Here is a 22,508-nt window from a genome sequence, read left to right on the forward strand (position 1 = left end):
GGCACCAACAAAGCAGGCAGACTCGTCATCAGAACAAAGATGGCTGCTCGGTGGCGTGCCTTGGAGCAGTGATTGTCGGTGTCAGAGGGAGGCCTTTTATGTTCCCGGAGATGCCAGACACACACACACACACACACACACATGCGCGTACAGTTTAAGCGGGGTTACATAAAGCGGGTGTCAGATTTAGATGACAGTTTAGATGTTGGTAGTTGGGAGCAGGAAGCGGGGGGGGTGGGGGGGGCACCCAAGTCAAGCTGGCGTCTCGTAGCTCGCTGCAGGAGCTCAGCTCAGCGGCGGTGACACGTTTAGTCATCCGTTGTTTTGTTGCGGATGAGGAAACTTGTCAAGATCAGCATTTAATAGCTCTTCAGCGTGCTTTTAAGTGTTCTCACCTGGAAAAGGTAGCCGCGAGGTGGCTGGCACCCTGAATTAGCTCTCTGAAGTTCAAAATGAAATGATATGGCTTGGGAATGTTTCTTGAGTGGAGGGGTGGTGGGGTTTTTGTGTGTATGTGTGTGTGTATTTGCGTTAATAACAGAAGAAATTCAGAGGGTGAGACATTACTACTATTAGTGCATTAGAGATATTTGTGTGTTTTTTATTGTAGACACAGAAAATAAAAAAATGTAATTAATGCTTGAACATTGAGACACTTTATATACAATATTTGCATATCTGTATGAAGCCTTGCCTGTTAAAAAATATGTTCTACTTATTGCAGTCTATGTAACAACTTATTGGTATAAATGAAAGAAAAAAATGGATTATCACATCCAGATTTTTGGTTCTTTCATCATCATCATATACATGTCATGTCCTCCCATATGACCTTTCCCCTCGGATATCAATGTCTCCCCACCTCAATAAAATACAGCCTTCTCTAGACATAAACAGATAAGTGCTCCCACACACACACGCTTAACTCTTCCACTCTCTGTCACCCATCTGCTCTCCTTATTACTGGCAGGAATGCAGGCTCCATGTTAAAAAAAGGCACGCTCAGCCGCTAACGTGAACCACGGTGTCTGTAACCCGCTGCTAATTAAACCCTCAAGGCTGTGGCCAAGTGTCTCCATCTCTATATGTAACGAACACACACACACACACACACGCGCACACACACACACACACTGTGGAGGCAGGCCCCTGGCCCCTGGATAGCTGAGCTCCCCTCTACCCCTGCACATGTCTGCTGCACTGTGACAAGACCTTTAAAACGGAGGGCATTACTTATGCACCACCACCATGGGGACAGCGCGCGCGTGTGTGTGTGTGTGTGTGTGTGTGTGTGTGTGTGTGTACGTGTGTATATGCTCTTGTTTATGCATGGCAGTAGGTGTGTAGTTCCATTTGAGTGTGTATGCATTTGAATTTGGTGTTTGTTCTGTGTTTGTATGTCACCTCGACTGTTCGGGGGCCTAACTCGCTGTCTCTGCTGGGCCTTTGTAGCCCCTGATAATACACACAGACAATTAGCAAAACATGTATCATCCGTATGTGCTGCCCTGAGTCGATTTATTATTGGGCCCGTAGTGGACATTGATGGCTTATACATATTCATACATATACAGCTGTGGGGGAAAACCTTTTGATATGTTTTGTTCCCTATTCTCAAGCAACTGCAGCATCCAATAACAAATAAAAGAAAATCGCTACCAATGTCTGTGTCTCACCTCTCCCTCCCCCTCACTCTCTATTTATCACTCTCTTTGTCTCTTTATTTGCTCTGAGTTCTCTACCTTTGCTGCATCCCCCTGTCTCCATCTCCATCCTTTCTTCCCTGTTCACACACGGTCTCTTCATCACATGAGTAATTCCCTCTTCAAGGCAGAAATCGATGTCCCTCTAAACCGAGGCACGGACAGTAAACATAAACAGGAGCCGGCCGAGCGTGACAGTGAGACTTGCACCTCTAGGTTTAGCAGATCACACCTGGATGCTACAGTTATGAGTCGCACAAAAACAAAAAAATCAAGAGAGAAGGGATGGAGAGAGAGGAAATAAAATACCTTTTTGCCCACAATTCAATCTACAAGGCATCATTTTCTGCGCCCCCCTCTCTTTTATTTATTTATTTTATTATTAATGCGCAGGAGGACACGCTTCTATTTAAATATTTCATAAATGTATCTGGTAATCCGGCTGTAATCGCCTTGCTAGCTGGCTAGCGGTGGAAGGTGTGAACATATACACTAGCTGAAGCGCAGTCGATAGGCCTTATCACGATCGCACACACGTACATTGACAAAATGGGAGAGAAACAAGCGGCTTGTCGATGAGAGGAAAACTTAATAAAGATTTCTCCCCCCTCTCTTTATTTTTTTATTTTTGTAATGAGGTATCTTCAGGGACAGCGAGCAGCCCGCTCTGTGCTTTTGAAGCAGCTGTAATTCATGACACACGCCATACATCAAGTGCATAAGATAGCATTATGGGCAGTGAAATGAAAAGGGTATTTGCAACATTAGTTCCCTCATCCTGCGAGGGACGTGATTAAATGATTAATGTAATGCCCCCTTTTTGCATGCGCATTCTGAAACAGCAATTAGGCACAGAGCGGGAGAAACCCACCAGTTTGTCCCTCCCTTCTCCGCCCGCTATCCCTCATCCATCCCACTCCTCACCCCTCCTTTCTTTTTAATGCTACCTCATTCTTGATTTATAATGAAAAAAATCTGAGCATTAGACCCAAAATGGAGACAAAAGCATAAGCAGGGATGTGATGGAATAGTTTTAAATGTGTGCGGTTTAATTGAAAGGTACAGAGCTATTGTGATTACAAATGTTCCATTCAGCTTTTGATTGGCAGGCCAAGAGAATCCGGCTCAATGGGTTCTTGTTTTGCAGATTGCAGATAAACAAGAAGTGAGGGGTGTGTAAGAGAAAAGAGGAGTATGTGGTAGGGATGTGTGTTTCTGTATCAGTGTGCGTGTGCGCGTGTGTGTGCGCCAATCAGTGTTTGTGCCAGTTCATGCTAATGTGAGCGAGTGTGTGTGTTCTTAGATAAAGCGAAAGCCATGGAAAGAGAGAGAGGGAGAGATTTTGTACTCCCTCTAATGCACTGGAGGCAGCGTTGTAAATGATCATTGAAGGGTCTGCAAGCTAACCTATAATTACTGGAGATAAAGTGGCAGCTCTGGCATTTCATAAGCATGCCTCCTCAAAGCTTGCTTTGTGAGTTTGTCACCAATGATCATTTAGATAGAGGCTCATTACCCAGCATCACAACACTTTAGAAACCCCTTTCGCCCCATATTGGTGTGTGTGTGTGTGTGTGTGTGTGTGTGTGTGTGTGTGTGTGTGTGTGTGTGTGTGCATGTGTGCATATGTGTGCTTTACCAGGAATAAAGGTCTATCTTCATGGTGAGGCTCTTTTGTTTCGTTCAGACGAAATCCAATCAAGACAAAAAAAAAACGTCATTGACTGTTATAGCTGTCTGGCTGCCTTTTTCATTTTAATGAGGCGAACACAGCAGATACATTTAAGGTGTCTGCTGCTGGATAATGCACCTTCAGTGGAAGAGCTGCTTTTGTGTGTCAAATGTTGCCGGTGTTAAATTGTGTGTATTGTTTTCGGTAAACGAAGGAGACAAAGTCGTTCTGCTGGGCAAGCATCTTTTATTCTCTGCAGAAAGCGGCGCTCAGGGTGGTGCTGAAGTTAGCCATCTCAGCTGGCACGGGCCCATTGTCATGTTAAACATGGCACCACACACCGTCATGTTGCTTCTAATTACCTCATTTCAGAGCGGAACAATGGTTCCTCGCAGTATCCTATAGATAATTGTCCCCAGTATAGAAATATTATCATTAAAACAAAACAGTGGTGAAGTTGATACTGTAATTATCATCCTCCTCCATTTGGATCATGGTGAAAATGAAGGGAGTTTTGCTGTCTTCTGCTTGCTTTGACATATTTGATAGATTTTAATTGTTTTTCTCTCTCTCTCTCTCTCTCTCTCTCTCTCTCTCTCTCTCTCTCTCTCTCTCTCTCTCTCTCTACCTGCAGGCATTTAAACAGCGAACATGCCCTCGATGATCGGAGCACAGCCCAGTGTAGAGTCCAAATGCAAGTCGTACAGCAGCTGGAAATACAAGTAAGTTTTCTGACGAATAATAAAAAGGAAAAAACTCGGTACAGAGTTGGAACAAAGCTATAGGTACTGTTACATTTTTATTTCCATTGTCCCGTTGTACTATAGCGAACTCGTTTCTCATTTAAGTCACTTATCATCCAGTCGAAACAAAAAACGTTGAAAGTTATGTGAGTGAGCGTAAGGCCACACTGTGGTCTGCTGAATACTTCCAGACAAGCAGGACCTGCTGAATTCAACAAAGCCCCTAAACAAAGGAATCCTCAGGCCTTACAATCAAAGCCATTATGGCTGTTTTAATTGAATTAAGCGTGTGCTTTATTTTCTCTGCTTTCTTTTTTTTTTTCCAATTAATAGCGAGCGCATCTCTCCCGCTCTGCTGTGTTAATTAACTGCACTTTGCACCTGAAGAAAGCTCAAAAGGAGGAAACTATTTTCAGTAGGTGGAGCGTGACCTTATTAAGAAGTCATGCTGGCTAGATAATGAGAGCGCTGATTGAGCGACGTTATTACTCAGCACTGCCGACAGCCGCTCCTCCACCTTTAGAAACAAATAGATACGTGTGTCTTAAACGAATGCCAGCTGGAAGAGTTCAGTCCTCGTGTTGAAACGGGGCCGTTAGAGTTTTGGCTGTTTCAACACTGTACTGCCACAAAAAGTTCCATTTGGAAAGTGTGTTCTCTCCCTCTGCTCCTCTCTACCAGAGTAAAGCATGTCCTCCAGCAAATACTTATTTTGTGGGTGTGATAAACTGTTTATATCTAATTGTCAGGCATCCGGTCTTAAAGGAAAATACACTGTTGTCCTGTTAAAAGAGAAAATCTTTTTCTGTGTTTCTTCATTGAAACAAAAATCTATTGAAGCTTGTGCTTTACACTGTGACCAATTACAGTGCACTCGTGTCCTGTCTCTTCTCTTCCCCCTTTTTTCTTTCATTCCTTACTCCCACCAACCCTCTCTTGCTCTTTCTTTCCACGAGAGCCGTCACTAGTAATGAGGCCCAGCACTGTCTGCTTCTGCACCTCTGTGTGTGTGTGTGTGTGTGTGTGTGTGTGTGTGTGTGTGTGTGTGTGTGTGTGTGCACGCCTACTTGCATGTGTGTGTTCCCTGTGTACTTGGTCCGTGTGTGTGTGTGTGTGTGTTAAGGGTGTAGGGTGTTTGAGCCTTTCACATGGTCCGGTCCCTGTCACTCCCTGTGAATTAGATTGATGATAGGCGACGGCTGGGGCCAGTAACTGGACCAGGGAGGCGGGGCCTCCTGGTACACTGTTTGGGAGACCTCTTCACCTCTCCGCAGCGGCTGGCTGCGCTCCGCTCCCCTAACGGTCCCGAGCAGATGCTCAGGACCGCCTAATTTATGGCCCAACTGGCTTGTTACTGTCAGAGTCTCGCTGACCTAAATTCTGCTATTGACAAAAAGATGAAACGCCATTTGTTTGGCCCGACCTGTCTGCGACCTCTCCTCCCGCCAAGCCTCTTGCTCTGCTTACACCACCAGCAGAACTGTCTTCCTCGCTACCAAACTCCTTCTTTTCCGTCTGTCTGTCTTCTCTCTTCCCCATCCCAACCGTACGTGGCGTGTTATTTATTCTCACCTTTTCTGCTATTCCTCCCCCTCTCATCTAATCCACTCTAATGTACTCTCTTCTTCTTCTGCTTCTCTCTTAACAGCTTTCTAAAGAACGTGAGCGTCTTCAGGCGATGATGGCCCACTTGCACATGCGGCCCTCGGAACCCAAGTCATCTCCCAAACCAGTGAGTGCATATTGCTCTGGCCACCGTTAACAGGCTCGGCTGTGAATGAGCCCCCCCGTCCTCCCTACACAGAAAATGAACAGCTTAACCACACGGCAGAAGATGACGGGGGGAGGGGGGGGAATGGGATTTGTAATACAAAGTTTTATCTGCCTCATATCGGGTATTGTGCGCCGTGAGAGGACAATAGAGTTTGCAAGTGTATTAGATGGCAGAGCGGCGGAGTCCTCGGCTAAAGTACAGGGTCATTTCTTGGTGATGGATATAATAACCAAAACAACCTGTTGGCTGCTGATGACTGTTTGGCTTGGTGGCCGCCGTGGCACCGCAGAGCGGAATGAGAGGGGAGAAGATATGTCATTTGAACAACAAACACCTGGGAATTACAGCTGAGTGGAGAAGATGGCGTGATGTTGACATAAATACCAGCACGGCGGCTGAAATTGCTCGCGAAAAAAAAAAAATATCCCAAATTCTGAAAGGACGGAAGGAAATAGAAGAGGAAAATAAGTCTTACTCTCGCCTTTTACTTTTAGATGGAATGATGATGAATGCATTTTGCCCAAAACCAGTATTTGAATTTTATTATTAAGATGATACATTTCAGCAAACATTATTTCTTTCCAGTTTTAGACGTTTTCAAATGTTTCAGAGCAAAACATTGTTGGCGTGTTTCTGCTGCTTAGTAAGTGCCTACTTTCAATAGAATCATTTCCCCCATCACCTCTCATCATAGAATGTAGATAATCACAAGATAGCATAATTATCCCATAATTCCATCAGGAATCAAACTCCCTTTTTATTATTCAATCTCTCTCTATCTCTCTCTCTCTCTCCTTCTCTTTCTGTAGCTTTTTTTTTAATCTTCAAAACTCCAGAAGCTTGGTTCCATCTTGTCCAATAAAGAATTTGCCGCCTATAATCCAGCCTGAATATGAATGAATGATGCTAATGAAGTATTGCGTTACATAAAGCACACATGAAAGAGCGGCTAATTGCATTTGATGGTGGGGGCAATTCAGACAGAATTCTTAAACGAACAGTTATGTCCTCAGTTTTAAGGCTACTGCGCTTTTTAAGATGAAGATTTGGCGCGGCGAACAACATGCACCAGTGCACGTGTGTGTGTGTGTGTGTGGCAAAATTGAGCAGACATGACAGAAGAGAAACGGTCCTCGGATTGCAAATGACAGCGTGGATTTACGGCCAGCACAATCACAGGTTCGGGATAGAAACAGCCGAGACACTTGATAAATATAGTAGTAGTAGTCTCTGTTTTAAAGTCCAATTTCTGAAGCTCACGAACAACCAAATGCCAGATGAACACAGGACACCAATACGACCTCATTTATTCTCTGAATCGCATTTCATTAAACGCTACCTTTTGGCCATTCCACGGATGGATGAGAATCAAAGTTAGGAAGGCTGCAAGTTCTGAATAATAATCTCTCTCTCTCTCTCTCTCTCTCGCTCAACCTTGAGCGTATATTTAGAATGAGCGAGAGGTGACAAAGTACTCACTGACCGTAAACAAGTCAATTTTAATAACAATGGCGAAGCACGCCTGCAAACACGTCAAGCTGTGTCTCGTATGTGAAGAGATGGCAAAAAGGGACTGGAAATGATGCTTTAACACAAAATGTACATGCCCAAATGAAGGCATTTGTTTAGAATTTAGTTTCCATTTTTCCTGCCATACAGTATGTGAGTGTTTATCAAATTCTCTTTTGAGGAAAAAATGCTGTTGGGATTTCTTGGATCAGCGTCTGGTTTGGGTGCATGTAGCAGGATGCAGGGAATGAGGGATCGCCACACAATGGCAATAAGGCAATGGAGACAGCTAAATGGGAATAAAAATACTATTCATAAAAATAAAAAAAACTATCAAACATTGCGTCAAAACTTTCACAAATAGATGTGTATACTTTTTCAACTGCACTCAGCAGAGGCCTGTATATAATCAGCCCATTGTGTAGAAGCTCCTTGGAGCTAAGTGGGCACATAATTATCATCATCTGAAAACCCCTGCATCCACTGGAGTCCCTCAAACTTGACATTTTATTGTATTTATCAACATATGCCACAAATGGCCGCCGGTACGTTCTCCTCAGCCTCGCTCCTCCGTCCCTCCTGCCACGTTCCCCTTCCCCTAATGCAAACTCTCGCGTCGACTGCATTCCACTTGTAGACTCACAATTAAGGCAATTTGGTTTGAATATGTAACGATGTCATTACCATTCCAACTAAATTAGCGCGGAGACTAAAAGGTCAGTTAGGAATTTTCCAGTCGGTTAGAGCCTCTCACATGAGATTTGGGGAGCAGGCGCAAAAGTGGTGGAAAAGCCGGACGATTAGCGCGCACCGTTGACACGCGAGCCAGGGGTGGCTAAAACTCGCTGCCCCCCCCCACCGTGTCGAGGGAGTTGAGAAGACAAAGACAGGGTGAAGTGATTTTTGTGCTTCCTCATCAACGGGAAGTCTCACTGGATTGGTTCGGGCGGGGAGTGAATCGACTAAAACCGTAATAATAATGACTTCCGGTTGTGCCGTTGATGATGTTTTATCAGATTTACCGGTCTTGAGTCTTGAATGAACGGGCAATCGACCCCGGGTTTATGTAGCAGCGCCGCACAACCCACCTTACTGGTTCCACTTCCACCGTCGATATGCAGGAAAACGTGGAAATATAAGCAACTTCGGGGGTTTCCCCTTCCGTACCAAAGCATTAGGCGGTTCTGGACGTGACTCGGATGTCCCTCGTGGCCCAATTTACGCCCAAGTTCCTGCCAGCTCTTTGCTCCAGCGTGGACGAGAATGGCAGATTGTAGTGGGCGATGGGGAAGGAGGGTGGGAGTGATAAATAGAGAGATAAAGAGAGATGGGGATAACACGGAGGCTGATCGTTGGATAATCTTGAACAGCAGGCTCTAATTAGAATTCTTATGATACAATTTGGTGGTAGTAATTAGTGGCTCCTCTCCACGAGCCTTGTTAGTGGAAACACAGCTGTGTTGGAGAGGGGGAGAGCAGACACTCGGCACTGTCAGAGAAACCACAAAATAACGCCTCCCTCCCTCTTCCCTCAGCTCAACTTGGTGTCCAGCGTCACCATGTCCAAGAACCTGCCCTCGGCATCGCCCCCAAACTTACCTCAGACACCCACCACGCCCACGGCACCCATCACACCCATGGCGGCCATGCCACAGGTGCCGTCGGTACTGGGAGGAGCCAACGTCCCCAGCATGGGAGCCATGCGCAGACGCCACTCTGACAAGTACTCCATGCCTCTGTCGTCAGGTAAAGCCAACTACTCCGCACTGGATGTAACACCCAAACATGATCAGTCAGGGAGGGAAGTTCACTTCCTTTGAGGGGCGCCTTTGGGTGGGGGGGGGTGTTGTGAAATTCATCTGCTAAATTACTTGAATACAACGAGACTGGAACAGACAAACACACATGATGCATTATTAGATGTCAATTCAGCTCTAATACTACTTATTTTTCTGAATTGTGTCACTCCTTTGACACATTTGCTTTAAATATCAATTCACTATGTGTGGACTTGAACACTTCTTTTTTCCCCCTTTAAACTGAATTTCTATTAAACTATAATGACATAGAAATAGCAAATTACCCAAACCCTGAATACTGCACTATTAATAGTACTAATAGGTTTGTTTTTTTACACACATAGACATGCATGTGCACACACACACACACGTACACTGACATTAACACACAACCACATGGGCTTGTTGGTCTTAGCAATGAGAGACGTCTGGTGGGTTTATAAAAACAAGCCTCTGTTTAATCACTCTATATGTAAATAGACAAGAACTTCCTCTGTGCATAAATATTACATGAGTGTTAATTAAGTTCAAATAATGGTGGAAAAATACAATATTTATTACATTAAGACATTCCGTGTATTAAGCTTAGCATTTTAAACGGTCCGTCTTTGATGTTTATATTTACTCTCCCTGTGTTTAGTGTGAAGACGTATAAATTATTCAACTTCACCCTAACTAACTACACGTATCTCATTTTATGGATGTATGAGTGTCTAAGATCTCTCACGAGAGAGATTAATTAAAAATGCATTTTGTTGGACATAGAAAATGCTGATTTGATGTGCCCCCTCTAACCCCCCCACCCTGTTCTCCTTTTCTCCCCAGTTCCTCCCCTTTCTCTCTCCCCCCTCTTAATTTGATGTAACCTTGAGTGATTTCAATACCTAGAGGAATAAAATTTACCAATTATTTCAGGTGGTGACACAGTATTTATTTTTCCAGAGATTGCCCCAAACTACGAGTTTTATAAAAACGCAGATGTCAGACCGCCATTTACTTATGCAACCCTCATAAGACAGGTGAGTGGGAAATAAATTAACTTTGTCTGATTAGATTAAAATTAATTGCTGCATGAATCATGGCAGCTTTCTCAGTTCGTTAATGTGTGTGTGTGTGTGTGTGTGTGCGTCAGTTACGTGGTCTCGTTAGTAAACCATTATTTGATGTCATCTCATTTCAGGCTATCATGGACTCTGCCGACATGCAGCTAACGCTTAACGAAATCTACAGCTGGTTCACGCGCACGTTCGCCTACTTCAGACGCAACGCTGCAACTTGGAAGGTAACCGCGATGAGCCCGAGCCCCCGGTGCAGCCCCCAACCTGCCCTTTCACCCTTTTTCCTCTGGCTGAAGTCAAAAACCAAATCGGGAGAAAGCACATATTTAGCGAGCGCCGAGCGATTAGTGCTCCGCTCCCCTTGTTCCTAACCTCTCCCTTGAATAGAGCCCATTCGTCCTCCTATTTATTTTCTCCTCCTGCCTTTTCTCTTCGGAAATGACAGCCGGAGGAATTATTCTGCCTTAGCTATCGTTTTCCTAATTCGGGTGCAATTAATAGCGGAGGCTTGGCGTGGAGAGGAGAGGGCTGTGAAGCACTAATTATACTGCAGCCACTCCATCATCAGCACCTTTTGTTATGGGAGACACCCCGCCGCCTAGTCCCCAAACCACCTTCTCTCGCATATCATTGGTGAATTAGTAGGAAAGATGGCCGTTTGCCCGCCCAACCATCTCTCAAACAGCCACAGACGCACGCTCACCGGAGCTCACGTGTGCACCAACACATACGTGTCTGAGGGCGGGTTAAAGGGTTTTTTTGTGCATGTGGAACCGAAAGCAGGGAGGAATGTGAAAACTGTCCCGTCATGGAGGTAGAACTCCTTCTTTAGCCACACAAAGGCCTCCATAAAGATGGTAAAGAAGGTGGGTCTTTCCTGCAGCGCGTGTTCTAACCGGGCGCCTGCTGATAAAGCAAGTCGGGGTTCGTCCCGAGGCTCCCGCGCGTCACGCGTTAGCCGCCTTTAGCCTTTGTGGCTGAGCAGAGGACTGGAGGGAAAACCCGGCCAGCGGCTCATCAGTATGCAAGACCTGGCGCGGTGCTAGATTTAAGCAAAGTGAATTAATTTGGATTTGGGATGCAAATGAGCACATGGGCGTGTGATCACCAATTCAGGAGGGCATGCAAGAAGATCGGTGCCCTTTTCCAGTTTGTTAGGTACAGTGTTTTGCTTAGCGGTAATGTTGTGACACGATTTGTTTTCTGAGGTTTTTGCGGCTAATGTTTGCTGCACAAATGTACCATTTCAAATGTGGGGTTTTTTTGTGCATTTTGCTTTCCCGTGATAAAATACCAATGCTATCACAATGACATTAGAAATATCTGGTCTCCTGGCTCTCACAATGATCTATTTACATCCACATCTCCACTATTCCCTTTGTAAGCATTAGGGCGGTGATCAGCGTTTGGCTTGTCGTTTGATTAACGGGTGAGATTTTGTTTTTTGTTTTTAAAGAGGGAAGAAGAAAAGAAAGGAAGTTTAATATCTCAGCTTGGTCTGAACAGCTCAAAAAAAGACCCCCCTCGTCCCCCCTTTCTCTCTGTTTTTCTCTCACCCAGAAGCTTATTAGTTCTAACTATATAGCATGCATAATAAAACTGCTCATTTGCTCATTAATATTAAAATTATCATTTTCACAGCCATGGGCATTAAGATCAATCAAATCCTGGGATTTTCAGGTCAGATGCGAAATCTGCTTATGAGCTTTTTCTTCTTTTTTTTTTGTCCTTTTTTCTTTTAGAAAGAGCAGTACACACCGACATAAGGGAGATGATAAATATGGGTGGCAGATATATTAAAGCCAAGGTTATTATTTGTAGAGTCTGATGCATGTTTTAATTATGGTCGTATGGTCATATTAATATAGGAGCGCTTTTTTCAATACGCTTTCTTTATTTTGTAATTATAAAAACACCCCACTGGTTTATTGTATGATTGTACGTACATTTTAATTCAAACACAGCTTTTCAGAAGTTTGAAAGGTGACGTGTCATTTAGGCATTTATTCAACGGCCAATGTGACCCATTATGGAGAATATTTGGACATATAGATGTCAGATACACTTCATCTTAATCCTCCCTATTCTTTCAGGCACACACACACTCCCCAGTACACACACACTGACACAAGGGCCTCCTGATGACTGTCTTTTTTCTTGCAATTCTGTCATCTTTAAAGCGATGTGTCCATTAAGAGAAATGCTTTTCTGGAGCAGAAAGGGTTACTGACATCACCATTATCAAGGCCGGCATTACCACTTCTGTCACCACCATAAGCCATTCGCTATGCTGATTACCTCCTTTTAGCCTACTTACTCTGATTGATATGTACTGTGTGCAGGACTTGTAAGAGCATTCGCTCTCACTCAATTTTTACTAATTAAATCAATGGTGCGTGAATGTTAAGAATTTCTTCCAAATGCAAGCAAAAAAAAAAAAGAAAAAATCTATTTCCAAGCCTTCTTCTTTCCTTGACGGTTAATGAACGAATGTGATTCGTTTTACTTCATCCCTCTGACCCGTGTGTCATGTCTCTCTGCAGAACGCCGTTCGCCACAACCTCAGTCTGCACAAGTGCTTTGTGCGTGTGGAGAACGTGAAGGGGGCGGTGTGGACGGTAGACGAGATGGAGTACCAGAAACGCAGGTCGCAGAAGATCACAGGGTACGAATGCTGTCACCTCTCCTTAGATCCAGATCTGAAGGTCAACGACATGTGGAGGATCAGAGGGCCTGATGGGTTAGGGTCCTCCTCTCCGTCTCCTTTTCTATCCAGTTATTTCTTACCTTTTAATTATGTGGACTGTTTAGTCTTCCATCCATGCAGCTTTTTTGACTACTATTTAATATATTTTCTGTTTAAACTGATGACATTATTGGGAACAAGGCAAGTTCCAGGTTGTACTCATTTCTTTTCTGTTTGAATGTTTATCCAGAAGCCCGTCACTTGTCAAGAACCTGCCCTCCAGTCTTGGCTACGGAACTGCACTAAACGCCAGCTTACAGGTATGAAGCAAAAGCCTCAGAGAAGCTCTGACTCACCAGCCACCCGTTTGTTTGACTGAACACCGGCTGACCAAATTTCTGTCTGAATGAGCGCGGCTTGTCTCCACATTCACAAACGTGGTTGCCTTTTTTGCTTTTGTTGTCCTTATACTCCTTATTCTCTGCTTGTGTTTTTCCTGTATCCCTTCTCCTTCTGTCTCCCTCTCTATCCTGAACACCGTCAAACTCAGAAGGCCACCCTGTGGTCAAATCCGGAAGCAACTCCCCTCCACTTTCTTTCCCTTTCTCTTCGCTGTGGCAGCCACCAGAGATTGGTAGTGGCATGTGCAAATGCAAGGGCATGTGCATTAATATTTATCTAAACTGTCATAAATGATTTGGCTTCATAGTGTACGCCGGTGAGGTGCTTATAGCAAAAACTTGAATCCCTGTATACAACTTTAATGCACAGCAGGCAAAAGTGTCGGGAGTTTTTATTATTTTGAGGTAAAGTTTTGAGGGACTTTTTTTAATAGCCACTCCACAGAAGGGCAGATGAATGGCAGCTGGGGGGGGAGGTGGTTGTCAGCAAGGTGTCACAAGGTGGATAATAGGCAGCCACAGAGTGGAAAAAAAACATTGCGACGAGTGTGTTTTAATAATTACTGAAGGAAATCTTACCGTTCTCTCACCTGCCGTATGTCATGCATCCCCCCCCCCCCCACCCTCTCCCTCCACACGCCATGCCTGCCTCCCAACATTTACACGTTTAAACTATTACACCCCTTTTGACATGCCTCTCCCCTAATACCTTTCCTGCATATTCCACCAACCTTCATTTACACTCTAATCCTCAATATTCCGTTTCCCTCCCTCCCTCCCCTCCCTCCCTCCCTCCTGCAGGCGGCCCTGGCTGAGACCTCCCTGCCCTTGCTGGGGACCCCCGGCCTCATGAACAGCGGCTCCACGGGCCCGATGGGAGGCAGCTGCCACGGCCTCCTGGGCGGAGATCCGTCCATCCTGACGGGCTTGAGTCCGCCCGGACTGTTGGGCGGGAGCCCAACCGGAATGTTGGGCGGGAGCCCGCATGGCCTGCTGGGCTGCAGCCCCCCGTGCACGCTAAGCGGCAGCCCCCCCACCCTGATGCACTCTGCCCACGACGGTTACAACGGCTCACTCGACCACCTGGACACCAACGGACACGGCAGCCCCGGGTACTCCCCACCAGTACACATGTGAGTACCAACAGATTACTCCAAGCAACGTATGTGATGATAACATGTTCTGTATGTACATTCGTGGGAACACACTCTACTGTTGTAAACTCTGTTTCGGTGTTCATTTCATTCTTTTTTTCTTAGGTAGTCAAGTGAAAATAAGAATGTGAACCAACGAAGTGAACTCATTATCCTCTGACCCAGAATCCCTTCCTGAGATAATTGTGTCACACACAGACCCCCCCCCCCCCTCACATCCTACAGTTTTTTTTACGTGTACCTATTTGAGAATGCAAGCACGTGTTCAACCAGCCACCTTCAGTCCTCCACTCGCTGTCCTTCTGCCCTCTGTTGGTTTAATTGCTTGATATTTAACCCGTGGTATCAGTATGTTCTTCAGTTTGCCATGACCCGAGGGCAAGGTTCAATTTGCAATATGTGTCGTATCAAACTTCTCTCTTTGTCTCTGTTTTGGTTTTATTTGAATTGTTTTGTGCTAATAGCTGAGGTGAGCCGGACGTTTTGGATAACAGTTGGTTCTAATTCTATAAATAGACCCCATTACACATTCATCTTTAATTACACCACAGTGTGCTTTGCAGGGTTTTAGCTGCTATATTTTACGTGAGACAGTTCCCATTAATATTGAGTAACTGTAATTACTTTAAAAATCCCTCCTTTTCCCATCTCTGCTTTAATGGAGCTGAGAGAGAAAGAGTGTTTAGAAAAAGAAAAATAATATGAGTAATGTGAGTTTCAGGAATGTTTCAGGATGTTTTCGGGGAAACAGACGTGCGCTCACAAGGCACACGCGAAACAAACAGATATCGCACTTTAATGATTCTCATCCGCTGTCCATCAAAGCTCATGTTGCATAGTGTGTAACCACTCCTGTAATGGACAAAGGGTGCACTCCTCTCTCAGAGTTTGGTAAGCCCTCCCGGACATCCATACGTTAATCTATTTAGACGTGTTTACCCCTCTCTGAAAATGGGGTGTTAAGTGGAGCAAATCTGCACAGCTCTGGACAGAATGCCAGTGTTACCGCTCCCCCAGGTCATTTAACTTTTAGTAACCGGACTGCGTGTACTCTCTCGCCGTCTTCATTGCTCGCTCTCTCTTCTCTCTGGCCACGCCGCTTTGACGCTGACGCGAGTGGCCATGGAGGACGAGATGCATTCATCCGTCCCTCCCTCTCCCTCCATCACCGACTGCCTTTACACAGCCTCAAAATGGAAGAAATGTGTTTTCCATGACTGGCTTTTCCGAGACGTTGTTTAAATAATGGAGTGGCTTGTACCACTAAACTAAATAGCACATCACCTTGAAGGCCTTTCTCAGGAGAGGACTCCTCCCCGCAACGGAGTCAATCCAACAATTAGACAAACCGCTCCTTCCCCACAACCTCTGAAGGTTAATGCTATCTGCTTAACCGCAAACCATCGCCCCAGGCCATGCTGGCTGTGTGTGTGTGTGTGTGTGTGTGTGTGTGTGCATGTGCAATAGACCCTCAGGGGTTAAGCTTAAAAGAAGTGGTACTGTATAGCAGGAAAGACTCTGCAACGGTAACATCAGCGTGAGCACATCGGCGACGCCACGCAAAAGGAGACGGCCGCAGCAGAACATTTGTTCCCGGAAACGTAACTTCTCGCCGTCGTCAAATCCAAGCAAATGGAATCCGTGCGATATCGTTTCATCGGCCGGGTCTCGTGCTGTCACGTCAAATTGTTTGGTGTTAGCTAATGAATAGCGATGAGGTGTTATGAATGTGTCTGGTTGCTTCTCCTCCCCACCACCACCCTCACCACCCTCCCGCGCTCACCGCCTCCCTTTACTGCGCCCGCTCCCCTCATCCACCCCCAACGCCACCTCTCCTGTCCCCCAACCTACCATTAGGCCCGTGGACTAATGACCTTATTTGCATCCCCGACATACCTCTGCATGATTGCTGGTGCTAATCTCCAGTTGATGTGAGAGCAGGCGCACACACACACGCAGAGCACCGGGTATTTATTACGCCGCAAAGTCCAGCGTTTACTCCGGAGTGACTCAATAATGGCAGCTAGCCATTAAGTACTAAATAGCTCATCCACATATTTTAATAAAGTGTCAGAAAGCTCCGGCCTGTGAATATGGCCCTGCATATTTTTCTTCAAAGCCACACAAACAGCTTATGAGCTGCATATTCGAATAACAAAGGGGACCGTTGGTACGCATTATATGAACATTAGTAAATGGGGAACAGCACACTATGATGTGCTTGTAAATGGATTAGTGCTGTATTAAAGTATTTGTTGACGACATGAAGTCCTCCCGTGGGTACCAAAGGAAATGACAATACACTGAAAATGTTTTTGGATAAATGCTGTGGCAGTAATGATAACTTAGAAATGTTGGTACGATCACATTATATTGTAGTGTAAATCCTTTATCTAAAACAAATTAATAACAAGTTTATAAGATACCGCTTATGAATGCTGAAAAGAGGGACTATAAAGTTAAGTGTTATTATGTTCCTCTGCCCCGAACAATTTTATCATTATACAAAAGTTAGCTGTTATTTTCTTTATGGAGTAATGTGTCTTGTGTTTTTTTCTATTAAATATTTCAGAATTTAGTGTATGGATATATACCCAAATGTCCTAAACTCAATTTACTATTAGAAAATGTACTATTTAAAAAAAAAGATGCAGAATGTTTGACAGAATTTCCTCCTTATTAAAAAGTATTTTCATTCAGTGAGAGTGTCAGGTCAGACTCTTTCTGTTTGGGTGTTTTATTTATTATTTTTTTTACTCTTGCTGCCTCCAGGAGTCTGAGGGGTAAAAACAGAAATGTCTATCGCTGTGCTCGCTCCCTGCTAAGATCAGCCTCTCCTTTTCATCCCGCCACATCAGAATATTCATTTACAGTGTTTGGTTTGAATATTAAAGTCATCTGTACCTTTTTTTTTTTTTTTAATTCTCTTCAAAGCCCCCCCGCCCCTTCTCCCTTCTCCTGATGAAGGCAGCCCAAGCAGAGAGGCTATGAGACGCGTCCTAACGCACCACCACTTGATAAGCCCCCCCCCCCCCCCTCTCTCTCTCCACCCTTTCATAGTCCGGCGGGATTTTCTGATGCATCCGATGCGTCAGAAATAATTAGGTTTTGTCAGATTTATCATCGTGGCACAAACCCCTCTCCCCAACTAGGGCTCCGGATCATGTTACGCCGTGTTTGTGTGTGACAGCATTATTATTCTTTTTGCTCGCCCCAACACCTTTCTTTTTTTTTTTTCCGCCCACTCCTTCTGTTGTTCTGAGGGGAGCGGCGTCCCGCTGTCAGCGCCGCCTGCCGCCGCCGCTGTTTCCTGCCCGGCGCTTATTGACAGTGGCTAAAGATATTCATCCATTCAGAGTTAAAAACATGTATCATGGTGTCCGAGCCAACTGCCGGGGCTGAAGTTGATTAATGGCAGAACCTAGCTGCCGGTTTCCCCTCTTGAGGAGCGACATGCACAGCCCCTGCATATTAACGAGTGGCTGCGCTTTCTATTAACTAGATAAAAAAGCCTCTCCTCTGCCTTTGCTCCAGGGGGCTCAGGGATGAGAAATTCTCCATTATTTATTATGTGGCCTGTTTTTTTTTTCTCGTTTTTTTCTCCCCCTTTTTCCCTTTTCATGTATTTCAACCTGGTGTCATCAGTAAACTTTTAAATGCCAAACATGTCTGGAACATCACAGCTTATCGGCCTTACAGGGGCCATGTTTTTCATGCAATTTTCATGTGCTTACTTACAGTAGACGTGAGGCGTCGTGTCGAATTAGTGTCTCGCAAACAACACGCTCGTTACTCACGAGATAATGCATGTAATGCCTGTTTTCTGCCTGTTTTGTGATCAAACCAAATATTTATCTGTGAGCTGAGCTCCACGATGTGTATTCCATGTGCAGAAAAGAGGCTTATTGACCAGGAAGCCTTTCTCTCTTTTGATTATTATTATCTTATGAGGGTAATAATCATCTTTTCTTTATATTTTTGTTTTCTTAATTGCTAACAACTGTATGTTTTTGCAGGGATTTCAAAAGTTCTGTTGGCTGCAGAAAACCTTTCATAAAAAAACATGTAACATGTAACATTTCTCGTCGATGTCATTGTGTCGTAGGCCTCCCATTCACGTGAAGGAGGAGCCACTTAACATGGATGAAGATGACTGTCCAATGTCCCTGGTGACGACAGCCAATCACAGTCCAGAGCTGGACGACGACCGGGAGCTGGAGGAAGGGAACTTATCAGAGGACCTGGAGTGACTAGGATACCGTTTTTGGTCGACACGTCCCTTCCCCCAGCCACACTGTTTCTCTCACACAAACCTCCTGCAAGACTAGAAACCACTTCACAGTCCAAGCGACCACACAGCTGACTCTCCCCGCGTCTCTCTCACCACTGGGACTATTTATTGAGCATGCATCCGGATGGAGACCAGTCCAAAGGAACTCTTTGTTGCAGCCCTTTGGGATCCCCACACATGACAGGCATGAGATGTCTGATTAAACGAACTAACTCTCTGAGATCTTTAGACAAGGCGTGGTCACACACACACACTACAAGGATGATGGACTCATGGATGGGGGGGGGGGGGACATGAAACAAATGAGCAAATCATGTTCCGTTGAAAGCTAGCGGCCTCATATACTGCCAAAAAGGAAGACGTTTTATGTTTGTGAATAATCCAACCCCCAGTAGTTGTTCGTGTCTAGAGACAATTGCTGGTTCAATTCAAGTTAATTTGCACAGGAGTAGTCTCAGAAATTTGTGTCACTGCCTGTATGTTGCTACTATAATAGAAACCAGTATATTATTTTTAGCTTCTCTATTTTTTTTTTCTTCTTTTTACCATCGTTAATTTCAAAATCTGATTTTAGACACCAACAACTGTAAATGCCATTCCCTGAATCAAAAACCAATAATGGAAAAGCGGTACCAAGACTGTTGTCGCAGCTGTCCAGAAAAAAAAAATGAAAAAAAAGGTTGCCTTCCAGTCTGTTATCTGTTTGTGATTTAAAAAAAGGAAAAAAAAAAAAAGAAAAAAAATCCTGGAAATTAAGTTGGGGAAAATATTAGTTTGTATAAAGCACCATTTACAAAACAAATGCATTTCCACCTAATTTTCTTCTTGCTGTTCTCCTTACCTCCTCGTCCTAAAGCTTTGTCTACCTGCAAACAGTCACAGGCAACAGCTAGAAACCAAAGCCAACACTAGCAATGGCCAATAGCTTATAGACAGAAGCCACCAAACTCCTCTTGGTCCCACTTCTGTGACTTTAAACGAGTACAAAGAGAAGCTTTTGTTCCGCAAACTACCTTCGAATAACCTCTGGGATTGTTTCATTCAGCCCTATACAAAGATGATCACGAGAGAGAGAAGGAGGGGGGGGGGGGGTAAATGCTGATTTTGATGTGTAATTTGATAACCCATTGAACTTCCACTTTGGAGATTTTCTGCCAGACGTACTGTAGGTAAAAAGGTGATGTGATATTTGAACTGCAGGCATTCTTGTGATTTGACTGGTAGAGAGCAGCTAACTGTAAAAGTGGATCCTGACCAAAACAAAACATTTGTGTATTCAATGGAAGTGTAGAAACATCGTGTTGTTGTGAAGTTTATTTTGTTTTTCTATTTGTTTATTTTTTTTCACTTTTTTTATGCATCACTCGTCATTTTTTTTCTTCTCCTTTTTATCACGTTATTTTTTTTTCTGGCCTGGTGAATATGTAATGTTCTAAGTGGGACTTTCGAAAATATTGTCACGTCTTATTTGCGTGGCGGTTTTGTTCCGAGCTGCGTCGAAACCGAAACTGAAAACACCGCTAACCAAACATGACAAATATCTAGTAAAGCCAAATAAGTCATAATTTCAAGTTGATATGAAATGGCTTGGTTACCATGTAAAAGCAAATAATAATAGCCATTGCAGAGGAGGATATCTAAGGTTGAAAGTTAACCTTTTCTAGGTGATATTTGCTTTAACGTCATCAAGTACTCACCGTGTGCTTCATAGCTTCTAAACTACACAGATACAACTGGTGCGAGCACTGCTGTACTCTGTATAGGAAACCAGCTTTTTGTAACACACTCGGTATTTAATGAGACTAGAGAAAAGTCGTTAACCTGGAGACCACGTCCCATCATCTTCCTCTCGGCTAATAACATCTAGAAAAAAAGGTTGTCGCTTTAACGCTCATTTCTGTTTTCAGTAAACCAAAGTTACACAAAATTCTGCCTCCTCTTGTATGGGATAACAAAATGCTAAAACAGCCACACACACCCACACACACACACAAGAACCCACGAGTGGCTTTGTATTGTGCTGTAACGACCAAAATGGAAACACTGTGCATATGTTGTTTTCAAGCGGCAGCGAGAGCGCAGACACGTGCAGTACTGTACAAACACGCAGCATGTAGTTACACACACACACACACACACACACATGCTAGTTTCACGTCAAGAGGGTACTGGGCCCAGGAACAAAGCTTATCCCTTCAATACTTAGGTGGAGTCAGCAAAACGACTTGAAGACGACGTTCTTAATAATCTTATCACACCAAATAAAAAGGACGCCGCGTCTTTCAAACAAAAAGAAGAGAAAAAAAGGGTTCTCCCACTTACCCAAAAAGGCTTTCTAAAAGCTTCTACCTCTGCACAACAAATTTAGAAAAATGATTGCACGAGTTATTAGAAGGCCACAAGAGCTGTTACACTTTACAACCGCTTGTCTCATAGGACGTGGCTCCAACCAACGTTTACATTCCCTGCGTCAAGATACGGAAGATTTGCATTGTAATAGGTTGTCCTCAAACATTTGTAGAATGATAATGTATAGATTACCTGTAAGGGAATATTGTGTTTTAAAAATGCATGTCTAAAAAAAATCATTTGGTGGACTGGAAACAAGAATCAATAAAAAGAATAAATAATAAAAATCATCGGGACGATGGCCTAAATGTACGTACCATGCATTGGAGTGCGTTACCTCAGATAAACTGCTTTGGGAAGGATAAAAACCTGTCAGCCACAGAATGCATATTACCTGTAGATTTGCATGGGTTTTGTATAAATTAAGTTGAAAAAAAATGTCTAAAATAGTTGCTTGCACATAATACCAGAAAGACCTCCAGAACTGCGATCTGCTCCTCCACTAGATTTTAGGATTGTCTGGATTTTCTGGGTTGATTTTTGTCTGTATTTTGATAACTGTGCATACTTATGTAAAAAAAAATGTTGGTGGACCCATAAATTTACCAGACTTTTTTCTAAGAGAAAAAAAAAATCTCAGTGTTTCTTTTCTGACTTACCTGAATTTTTACTGTTTCTCTCTCATTGCTCGCTAAGAATAGCAAACCTGCTTTTTCTGCATCTGCTTTGCGTAGCTGTAAGGCTTAACCTAATGTGTGTATTTATTGCTTGTACCTCTGTGCATACTTTATGAAGCATTATGTCTGGCAGTTGAGTCATGTATCCTTTCTACTGCTATCCTTCTCTAATAATTGGGAATATGATCCCCCTATGTATACAGTAAATTGGAACTGTAGCAAACATATGTTTATGTAATTGGTGAAAACTTTTATTTCCTTTTGTTTTTATTTCCTTTTGATCAAGATTCAACTACTTTTTTTGATACTTTTCATTACTGTGTACTGTGTCCATACGTTCGAGGTTCTCTGACATTAGAAGGTCATGGTTGAGAATTGTAACAGACGTTATTATTTTCTGTATTCATGGCATTTCACTGCTGAATAAAATAAAGGACCAAAACTTGGAATTTGAAAAGCAACTGTCTACCTCCAGCATTAGAGACTAGATCCGCCCCCCACCCCCCCACTGTTACACACATATATCTTTTATTCTACAAAGGCCAAGCCATGAAAATCTAGCACACTTTTAACATTTCAAGAGCTGCTCCTTCGCGGGATGTGAAGGAAGGGATTGGAAAAAAATAATAATTAAAGTTTAATGTATATGTTACAAGGCTTTGTTCAGGCTTCCATCACCCAGAGTCTTGTTT

General features: G+C 43.9%; 1 protein-coding gene across 16 annotated transcripts in view; it reads left to right on the forward strand.

Annotated features, from left to right (window-relative positions):
* foxp2 (forkhead box P2) overlaps window positions 1-22,277 on the forward strand; it is a 98,558-nt gene extending 76,281 nt beyond the window's left edge. For 11 of the 16 annotated variants that reach the window (XM_078101788.1, XM_078101792.1, XM_078101781.1 and 8 more), the window contains 9 exons: window positions 4,010-4,097; window positions 5,767-5,850; window positions 8,937-9,147; window positions 10,116-10,219; window positions 10,381-10,482; window positions 12,802-12,923; window positions 13,195-13,264; window positions 14,147-14,478; window positions 18,605-22,277. In XM_078101788.1, the coding sequence (XP_077957914.1) occupies window positions 4,010-4,097; window positions 5,767-5,850; window positions 8,937-9,147; window positions 10,116-10,219; window positions 10,381-10,482; window positions 12,802-12,923; window positions 13,195-13,264; window positions 14,147-14,478; window positions 18,605-18,749 (1,258 nt within the window). In that variant the 3' untranslated portion in view covers window positions 18,750-22,277. The remainder of the gene's footprint in view (window positions 1-4,009; window positions 4,098-5,766; window positions 5,851-8,936; window positions 9,148-10,115; window positions 10,220-10,380; window positions 10,483-12,801; window positions 12,924-13,194; window positions 13,265-14,146; window positions 14,479-18,604) is intronic. The other 5 variants (XM_078101794.1, XM_078101796.1, XM_040173980.2 and 2 more) reach the window with 1 other exon arrangement.
* The last annotated feature ends 231 nt before the right edge of the window (window positions 22,278-22,508 follow it).

This window comes from Gasterosteus aculeatus, chromosome 4, assembly GCF_964276395.1.
Source record: "Gasterosteus aculeatus chromosome 4, fGasAcu3.hap1.1, whole genome shotgun sequence".
Taxonomy (NCBI): Eukaryota; Metazoa; Chordata; class Actinopteri; order Perciformes; family Gasterosteidae; genus Gasterosteus; species Gasterosteus aculeatus.